This window comes from Dendrobium catenatum, unplaced genomic scaffold (genome assembly GCF_001605985.2).
Source record: "Dendrobium catenatum unplaced genomic scaffold, ASM160598v2 fragScaff_scaffold_113, whole genome shotgun sequence".
Lineage (NCBI taxonomy): Eukaryota > Viridiplantae > Streptophyta > Magnoliopsida > Asparagales > Orchidaceae > Dendrobium > Dendrobium catenatum.
In genome coordinates, this window is record NW_021318575.1 from 510,392 (window position 1) to 521,209 (window position 10,818).

General features: G+C 32.7%; 1 protein-coding gene across 1 annotated transcript; it reads left to right on the forward strand.

The window, feature by feature from the left end:
* Positions 1-8,351: 8,351 nt before the first annotated feature.
* On the forward strand, positions 8,352-10,058 carry LOC110104947 (cyclin-D3-2). The gene is made up of 3 exons (XM_020834259.2): positions 8,352-9,186; positions 9,261-9,394; positions 9,473-10,058. The coding sequence occupies exons 1-3, from the start codon at positions 8,520-8,522 to the stop codon at positions 9,785-9,787; spliced, it is 1,116 nt and encodes a 371-aa protein (XP_020689918.1). The 5' UTR covers positions 8,352-8,519; the 3' UTR covers positions 9,788-10,058.
* Positions 10,059-10,818: the final 760 nt, after the last annotated feature.

A 10,818-nucleotide genomic window follows, 5' to 3' on the forward strand; every position in this document is an offset into this window, starting at 1 on the left:
TGGAGATGCTAATCTCTCCTTTAGCTCTCTGTTATGGAGAAGATGTGATTCTCTCATTTAGCTCCTCACTATGATGGAGATGTTATCTCCAGTGCTTTGAAAACTGGACCGGATCGGCCGGTCCGATCGGTTCAACCGTGAACCGGTTTGAGGACCGGTTCGGTCCAGTCTGAAAACTGCCCTTGCATTAAACCGGGCGGTTTTGGGATGAACCGCCGGTTCAACCGGTAAACCGGCGAACCGGTCCCGGTTTTTAAAAACCGGCCGGTTCAAGTTTTTTGAATAATATTTGTTAAATAAATATTTAATATTAAATAAATATTAAACTTAATAATAATTAATATAAATATTATTATAAAACTCTTAAATTAAATTAAAGATAATATTATTATTATTTCATCAATGCCATGTCTTCATGATTTCTTAAGAGCTCTTGTCATGAGAGAAAGCAAGAAGGTATATACACTATACAAAACAAGACTTCTAAGGGATGTGGGACTAAACATACAAAGGAAAGAGCCATCTTTAGTTTCATATTCACACCATACAACTTATTTTTTTTAATGATTTGAAAATTAATTTTAATAATATGAATAATTTTTATTTTTTAAGTTGATAATATTTAATTTTTTTAATTGATAATCTTTATTTTTTATGTATTTATTTTACCCTTTGACTCCCTCAAAGCAAACTATCCCTCAATCTCACCTCCTCTCTCTCTTGTGATATGGATACTTTCCAAAGCTCTCTCTTAAAAAAAAATGTCTTTGACTAGTCAACATCTTTTCTTTTTATCTCTAATGTTGATTTTATAAAGTGGGCTCTTAAAAAATTCTAATTTTTAAATTAATTATTATAATCATATAGTATGATACTCATATGGTATAGTACAATAAGTTCATTTTATGTCTTCTGATAGTATTGTATGATGAATAGTAGTACAATATGATTAATTTAATTTTGTCTCTAATATATCGTACAATACAATTTGATCAACTGAATCACAAATCATCTAGGGAACCATGATTTGTCTAGCGAGCTCTCCGTTGATCATCCAATACGATGGTCATCATACAACACAATCATTAATGAAGATTTGATCCTAATTTGATTCAATAATGCTTAGAATTAAATTAGGTAATTTCAATTAATGTTCATACATTATGAATTACTTTGTACAATATGATCAATTCAAATTTTAAATTTATTTAATTTTGATAATAAGGATTTGAAAGTAAGGTTTAAACAAAATAGCAAATCATCCAGTACAATTTGGTGGTTATACAATATGATTAATTATAAATTAATTTTAATTAAGTTGATTTAATTTAATTTTTAAATTAATTTCTAATTAAATAGATCATATTGTACAAAATAGATCATATAATACGATATATATCATACAATATAATTAACAAAAAAAATCAAGAATTTAATTTTTATCCCTCTTGTGAGTGTGTGCTAGGTTGCTTAATCAACATACATCTAATACATAAAATAACTTAAGAAAATAAAAAATATAGAATCTATCAAATACAAACAGATTTAGATGTTCAAACTATACTAACTTGAGTCATGATTCTTCAATTATGCTCAATGTATGCTGCAAAATAAAAGGTTACTGTCATAAAAAATGCAATTTATAAATCAGAAATAAGTAAGTACTCATTCAATAAAATTTGTAATAATCAAAACACAAAATCGGGTTCCTAGATTGTTACAATAGCATATCGAATAAACTTGTAATGGGCTAGTGATTTAAGTTATTCAAATATTTTCAATATTCAAGGCATTCCCCAAATATGTAACATGTCCTTATTAAACCTTTTCAATGATCTCTCCAATAATAATCTTTTCCATGTGTATTAAAATAGTTCTCTTCTTTTTCCATTATTGATAACATGTTGTAAAAATAATATTATTATTCTCATAATTTAGTAGGGGTCTATTAATAATAAAATATAAATATAACCTCCAATTATTCTCTCTCTTAGTTCACTCCATAAAAATATTTTCAACAAGTTCTATAATCTTGAAATTATGATTAGCATTTCAATAGTTATCAGTTAGTTTTGTGCACTGTCTTCTTCTTGAACTTAATATTTGTCTGAGATTTTGTAAAATTCAATCCAATCTTATATTATTACTTCCAAAAACATATTCTTATGAGTAGTTAATGATTCAATGCTACGAAAAGTATAGGTCGGGAATGTTAAAAAATGCTTGAAATAGGATAGTTTAGAGCTCTCACTCAAATAAAAAAAATTTAAAACTATTTTATCACATTCTTCATTATACCATTATCACTATAAGTGACCCAAGCTAGATACTGCCTCTCAACGGGAACAATAAGTTTTGAAATGTATATCAATAGCAAAATAAATAAAATAAATGTAATTTCTTTATCTGATAAATGGGTTTGAACTATGTTGAACCATTTTAAGAGGTTCAAAATAATGTTTGAACCATCTTATGATTGGGTATGTACCACACATTATTAGGCATAATGAGATTTGATCATTAAATAAAAAATCATCAGCTTGTTCCAAATGATGGTATGAACTTAGCTTTCAAACAAAAGTTTTAAGTAAGGTTCAATCAACCGTCATGGTAGAATTCAAACTCTACTTTCAGAAGACAAGTTTGACCTACGTTTGATTAAGTTAAAGTTCATAATATGATATTCAAATCTAGTTTGAACCTAGTATAAACCATAACTTGGGCTTAATGTCAAGTTTAAACTAGATTTGAACCAATTTTAAACCCCATATTATGAGTCTAAACCTTAGTTGAACCTACATCAAACTTTTATTTCAAATATATTTTTCTAACTCAACATTCACACCTACGTTTTAAACCTATATTTCATTTACTTGTGAGTATTTGGAACTATGAGGGGCCCAAAAGTGATGAGGAATATAAAGTAACCTAAACTAAATAAAAAAAAAGTAAAACTAACATTACCCATTAATCATGACAACATAAGTGGTGTAAGCTAACGTTGAGAGTTTCTCTCATGATGACTCTTGGTGGGCTTCATGTATAACAAAAATTGGTTGTATTTAGCTTATGTTGACCCGATCAACAATGAGATGTTGGTCTCATATGTCAATGAGGCTAAATTAGACTTGTGATCAGCTAGAAGAAGTTTATCCTGTGAGGGAGTACTTGAAAAAGATACAGGAATGAATCAACATAACTCACCAACCTACTCAACCTTAGAAGTCAACTATGTATGCTAATCGAGAGCCACTAACATACTACTCGCTAGAACTCAACATATATATGCCAAACTGATTTGTAATTTCATGTGGTCCATCCCTTATTTAGAATTTGTTAATATATATCTAATGTAATTAAAAGCGATATAATTAAGATATCTTATTTTAAGGTAGACCTTCATTATGCCATATTATGTAATTTATATATTTATATTTAATATAGTTTGCCTATATAGGCTTGCTTCTACCTCTACCAATAAATAAGGGGCAAGAGGGTAAGCCTAATGACAAGGTGAAATGTTTCAAGGTCTCAACATTCAAGCAAAAAAAGAAATCACAAGACTTCTCTCATTCTCTCTTTCTTTACCGCTTCCTCCCTTTTTCTAAATTTTTTTTTTTTTATAATTTTTTTAACCATGCTTATATGTAAAACTTGGGTATAGCTAATTGTATTCAAAATCCACCAAAAGAGTAATTAATGTGCATGAGCGGATCCAGCTTTTTTTTTCAGAGTGGACAAATTTTTTTTATGGGGAATGACCAAAAATGCTTATGATTGATAAAATTATGACAAAAAAGATTTCTGAGGGGAAGGAGGGGGTGCAAAATGCCTAAAATATCCAAAATATCTCCTCTAAATATTTAATTTTTTTTAGGGTGGGCATTTGCCCATCCTGAGTCCATGGTGGATCCGCCCATATTAGTGTGGAATGACTTCATGGATCAGAAACTAGAACTTGCATTTAAATAATAAAGAACAACTTAAAAATATAGGGCGATTATTTTGATACCCGAGAAATTAGCCCCAAGTCCAATGAAGTCGTTTATAACAATGAACTCTGGGAGAGCTCAGGCCAGAGCTCATTCCCTATAAAGAATTCATTTTTTTGGGTGAAATCTTTCCTCTCTTAGATAATTTCTTCCTTTTATCAGGAACAAAATTCAAATAGCTTAAGAAAATTAAAATATTATTGTTTAAATTTATAAAATATATATTTATAATTATATATATTAAATTACAACTTTATTGTTTTTGCAGGGTACAAAGTTTAAAATCAGATTGTATAAACTTGCTTTTATTCGAATGGTATAAGTGCTTACCATTTGCATGCACATTTTCTTATACGGCTATACCTTTATATTTTCTATATATATAGATGAGATTTAAATGTTAGCTTTTTCTATTACTTTTGCTTTCTCTTTAAAAGTAAAATTTCTGAATTTAAAATTCAAATATATTCCTGAGAAAATCGTTTAATAGAAAGAATAAAAAATATTTTTATTTTGATTATTAATAGAAAATCGTTACATTTTCAGTTATAGGCACATCAAGACAAAAATGTTATTGATTGCCTGAAAGCATCGGCCACAAGAAGCATAAATGGCCAGTCCAATTGGGACAAATAAGGCAGTCCAACCACACTTCCAACGCCATTCTGAGGTGCAGAAAGCATTTGGTACACTCAGATCCAAATGTGGCAATACTCAGGCAACTCAGCATGTATTATGTGGCAATACTCAGAGAACTTGAATTTTTTTTTTCTTTTTTACATGTAGGTCGATTAAGATGAGAACGAAGACCTCTTGATTGATAGCTAAAGCTTTCAACTAACATACCAAGATGAGCTGCATAGAACTCGGTATTCATTACCTTACAATGCTTGAGGAACTCCGTATTTATTACTTAATTAATTGGTATTCAATATTCAATAATGATCGATTGTATTTATTGCTCGGCCATATTTAAGGAACTCGGTATTCATTACTCGTAAATGCTAGAAGAACTGGATATTCATAGAATTGGATTTTCATTACTCAACAAGGCTCAACAATATTAATTATTTGACCATGATTGAGGAATTCAATACTCAGCCTTTCAACATCTGTGGTTTTTAGTTTAACGGTTCGCCTATAGTTAAAACTTTTGAGTTAAATATTGTGCCAAAGTTTCAATAGCCAAAAGGTCGAGCGCTAGATCTTTGACTCACCGCTTTGCGACAAAACTTGCAATAACTCGAACTCTCTCATTTGCAATAAGACCAACACTGATTAGTGAGAGTAGTTTTTTCTAAGTGATGAGCCTAGGTAGTTGCCTCTCAAAGTAAAAAGGTCTGGTTAAAGATAAAGACTCATACTGTGTATCAACCAAGCCTTAGAATTTAGACTCACAGGCAAAGTTACAATGGGGGCAACCCATTAGCCCATTTGCTGTTCATTATTTTAGCCTAAAGTTTAATTTTTTTAATCTAGAATAATAATAAATTTGTAAAATTAGATTATGAATATTAATAATTAAAAGATTATTATCATTAATACTAACAATGATAACTTATTTTATATAAATTTGCTTCTTTTTTTATAAATTTTTATCATTTAAATTGTTAATAAACAAATCTTAATGTTATAAATAAATGTGAAAATAGTTATTTTTAATAATTATCACCATTTTCAAAAAGATTGAAATTTGCCTAAAGTCTCTTAAACCAATATCATTTTTTTATAAAAATAAGAAGGAAAATTTTAAAATTATCGATTTATGTCCTCACTAAAAAAATTTTCTACCTCCACCCTGCTTGAACTTGTAATTTTACAACCAAATTCATATAAAGCAATATGAGTAACTATTTCTAAGTGGCGAGTCTAGATGGTTATGCCAACAAATACAAAGTTGATAAGATTACGCTCACATTAGGCTTACATTAAGTCTGAAGACATAAAAGGCAGAAGATCAATTAATATGTAAAATATGCTTCAAATAGGAAAGATACTAAAATATTATTTTTTATGGCCATCTCATAGACAATTTATAGTTGTCACATTTTTTTGGATATTAACTAAAACAAATCAACTTCAATAAATTAACTCTCTTGATCTTTTATATCTATTAAAAGAGATAAAAATCGAAGAACTAAGTGCATACCTCAAATTATTTGTATTGAAAAAAGTCAACCTACCTAATTATAAAAGCTTGGTCTCACATGTCAATGAGACTAAGGTTTCGTTTGGGACGGCTTTGTTACTGTTTCTTAAAGCACTGTTTTAAGAAGCAGTAAAAACTTGTGATTAACTAAAGAAATTGCCCCTACTTGGGGAGTACCCAACAACTATATAGAAATGAAGTAACCTGAAGCACTCGAAACTTCCCTCCAATTTTGTCAACTACGTAAGTAAACCAAGCAGGCTCACATAAAGCGACCTACATCATCACTTGCAAGAACTTGATTAACACAAGGAAAGTGGATTGGCAACTTTATATGGGTCTATTCCTTAATTAGAAATTCTTAATACGTATCAAGTATAATTAAAAAGGATATAACCAACATATTTTTTATTTCAGTCTTTAAATATGTCACCAAAATTATGCTAAGATATTCTTTATTTTGAGACTTCTGAGACATTTTATACTCAACACATTTTTTTTGGATATTAATTAAAATAAATTAGCCTCACTAAATTTATTTTCTTATTCTTTTATGTTTCATAAAAGAGATAAAAAACAAAGAACTAAGTGCATATCTTAGATTGCCCATATTGAAGTAAAGTCAACTTGCCTTATCATAAGATGTTGGTCTCACACGTCATTTAGACCGAATCAAACTTGAGATTAACTAGAAGTTGCCCCTATTAGTAAGTACTCGACAACCCTATAAAAATGAAGTAACATGAAACACTCGAAGCACCACACCAACATACTCAACTGCACAGACCCACCTATACTATTACTTGTGAGAACATGGTCAACACATGTAACTTTCGATAAACAACTTTATGTGGGTCTATCCCTTATTTTGAAAGTCTTAATATACATTGACTACAAGTAAATATAATATAACTATAGCATATTCATTTTAATTTTTAATATTTACTTCAAATCGAAAAACTTCCAAAATATATTCTTTATTTAGCTTCTTCTTAGCCATTTTATAATAAACACATCTCTTTGATATTAACTAAAACAAATCAGCTCACTAAATTGATTTTCTTGATCTTTTATGTTTCCTAAATAAGATAAAAATCAAAGAACTAAGTGCATTCCTCAAATTGCATGTATTGAAGTAAGGTCAACCTACTTGATCATAAGAGGTTGGTTTCACATGTCAATGAGCTCGAATCAAATTTGAGATTAATTAGACGAATTTGTGTCTACTAGGGAGTATGCGACAACGATATTGGAATGAAGTAATATGAAAGATTCAATTCGTCTCACCAATGTATTTGATGGCTATTTGATAAAAAAAAAATGTTAGTGATCGTAATTCAAATTATACATCAACAAAAATAAAAGCATAATTTTTAAAAATCAGTATAGTTACCTATTTGCTATTAAAATAATACTATAATTTTTTACTTAGATATTCTGAACAAGACATAAATATACAATAATAACAAGCCTTTATGCAATTATATGGGATAAATTACACGAAATTTTCTCTATTGTATCCAGTTAAAAATTAAATTAATAAAAAAGAACATTTTTAATATACTTTTTAATCAAATATTTTTAAGTTTACCACTATCTTCCTTTATACAAGCTGGATTTAAATACATCTGCTCTCTTAAATGTGAAATCCAAAGGCCAACATGTTATGTGACCAAATAATCTTCTTATTTTATTTGCCATTGGGGTTACTCAAACTATTCTATTTGTATACTTATTTCAATTTTTGTCTCTAAACATAAAGCCACTCATTCACTTGATCAACCTCATCTCTGCATCACTTAACTTAATTTTATATTTAGATTTATGTTGAAACTTTAGAAGTCATTTAAAATATATTATTTTATTAAATAATTCCATATTTAAAATTTCTCGGCGTAGCATAAATTTAATCCCGATTAAACTAATTCAGATCCCAACATTAATTAATTTCCAAGAATAAGGACAATGGGTTACAACTCAAAGACACTAAGCAGTGACAAAAGTCTTAAAGACGGTAAGTAACAATCAGTAAATAATAAAAACAAAGGCACCGAACAGTAAACATCACTTTTCCGCATAATCAAAAAGAAAAAAAATGGAAAAATGGGAAAGTTAAAGGACAAAGCGGTAGCGGCCAATTAAAACCCCAACCCTTTCCCTCTTTACCCTGTCTGCAGAGAGGGTGAGAGAGCCTCCTCGCTCCCCCCGACCCGAGCCCGTCCTTACCGAAGCTGAAAAGACATCAAAAGCAAACTGAGACCTAAAGCTACCGCCGAAGTCTAGATGCGAGATAACCAAAACACACAGATTGTCAAAGAGATTAGAAGGATGAGCTCGCATCACAACTGAGGAAGAAGAAGAAGAAGAAGAAGAAGATAATGGATTTCTCTTCACTCTATGACCCTCTCTTCTGCCAAGAAGATCGTTTAGAGGAAGAAGAAACAGAGCAGTATCTTGCATTACACGAAGCAGAGGATGTAGAAGACGTAGAAGATGAGGAATGGGCGGAGGTGATCTCCTCTCTCCTTGCCAACGAGGTGGAGACCTACCAAGAACTCTGTGTAACCGCTGGTGACACCTATCTCTTCCAGGCGAGGAGGAATGCTGTCGAATGGTTGGCAAAGACGAGCGTTCAACATGGCTTTTCTGTTCAGACGGTGCTCCTCGCTGTCAGCTACCTCGACCGCTGCTTTCTTGCTGGCGATGGCGGCGGATTAAGGCTACAAGAAGACAAGCCATGGATGGGGCGGCTCGCCGCCGTTGCTTGCCTTTCGCTTGCGGCGAAGGTTGAAGAGACGCGAGTTCCCCTGCTTCTTGATCTCCAAGTGCCGCCTCCGGCGGCCGGTGACGAAATGGGGTATGTGTTCGAGAACAGGACGATTCGACGAATGGAGCTACTCCTGCTGTCAACACTTGGGTGGAGAATGAATCCCGTCACTCCTCTCACCCTCGCTAACCGTCTCCTTCACAAGATTCCGACGGCCTCTGGCCGCCTGCCAGAAATCTTTGGTCGCTGCGAGTCCGCTTTGTTGGCCGTTGTCGCTGGTGGGTAGCACAGATTTGGCCTTTTTGTTATGTTTTATGTATCAGTATTCTAAAAATTGGATTTTGGTGCGAAGATTTGGGATGGGTTCGGTATCCACCGTCGGTTTGGGCAGCAGCGGCGCTGGTGTACGCGGTGAGGCTGCCGGATGAAATCGCCTGTGCTTCGCCGGAGATGGATATTCCACTGGATCTTCTTAAAGTTTCGAAGGTCTGACCTTCAACTTTCTCCTCTCTCCTGGTATCATATTATTTTCCTCTTTCATAACCCAGTGAAGCTCGTGAACAGGAAAGAATAGGTGGCGCCTACAAGCTCATTCTGGGGCTCATTATCCCTTCCGATTGTTTCCTCTATGGCGTCGGCATAAAAAGGAAGCTTTCTAATCACAACCAATGTGGTTCAGTACATTCTTACTCTTCTCCTGGAAGCCCAAATTGTCTTGTCGGTTCTTGCTTCACCTGCGAGAACTCTTCGAGCAGTGGTGATTCATTGGTTTCTTCTTTCCCGGAACTTCCTCCATTCAAGAAACCAAACACAAAGCAAATCACAGACAATGGAGAAAGCAAGGAGCTTGTCATTGAGCATGGAGTCCTCCTCGCCTGAGCTTTCCTTTCATCCTTAAAAGTTTTTGCCAATACTCTAAACATTCTGATCGTTAAGGGAAAGCGATAATGTTTCGATACTTTTAACAATGAAGAAGAAACTGAACCGAAGCATAAATGGATGGTCAGTGGCCTAAAGTTGCCTCCTGCTTTCTGAAATCATCAATGCTGTTTCTATTTTCTTAATCATCAATGCGTATATAACTTCAAATCTTCCCAAGCTGCAGATAGTTAATGCCTTCTATCATATGGAGCTGTATACGTCGGAAAGAAGATGATGGAGAGAGAGAGAGAGAGAGAGAAGATAAGGATAATGCTGTTCATGAATTAGAGTGAATTTAACGGTCTTTTTTTTCTTCTGACTATATGCATTCCGAATATCTGCGATGATTCGAGCTTCTATCGTATCAGATTAATCTGTTAGCGACATTTTTTGTAGATTTTTTTCTGGAGGCAGCTTCGCTTTCTGGCAAGTAAAATTCTGATCGTTCAAAATTAGAAAAGTAGCTGCTTAACATATAATTATTACGATAACTAAAGAGTATTCAAAAGCAAGATGCAAATAGTTTTCTCTGGTGGTTTGTTGGCTGTGTTGATGTCATATCGATTGGATTTTTAACACAGCTCACAATTTGGACAGAAGTACTCTGTCTGTTTTTCCCCTAAAATAATTTGTTTTTTTTAATTTTTCAGAAAAAGTGCTCAATTTGCTATCAATCAAGTCAAACTTTGCTGAAAGCTGACTGGACCGGATTATGTTTTGAGTTCCAACTCGCTAGCTTTTAAATATAATAAGTGCAAGCTTTTAAATAAGATAAAATTAGTCGGACGAAAAGCGCTCCGCGGCCTCCAAAACCCAGGATTTCCTTTACTTTTCCTCTCTTTCTCTCTCTTCAAAATATCTGATTTTTAAAAAATGATTTTCTCTCTCCTCAAAACGAGCTGATTTTCTTATATCATAAGGCTGATCGGCCCGGCCGATCGCAAGATCGTCCTGGGACGATCAGACCAAAATCCATCGGCCTGGACGGT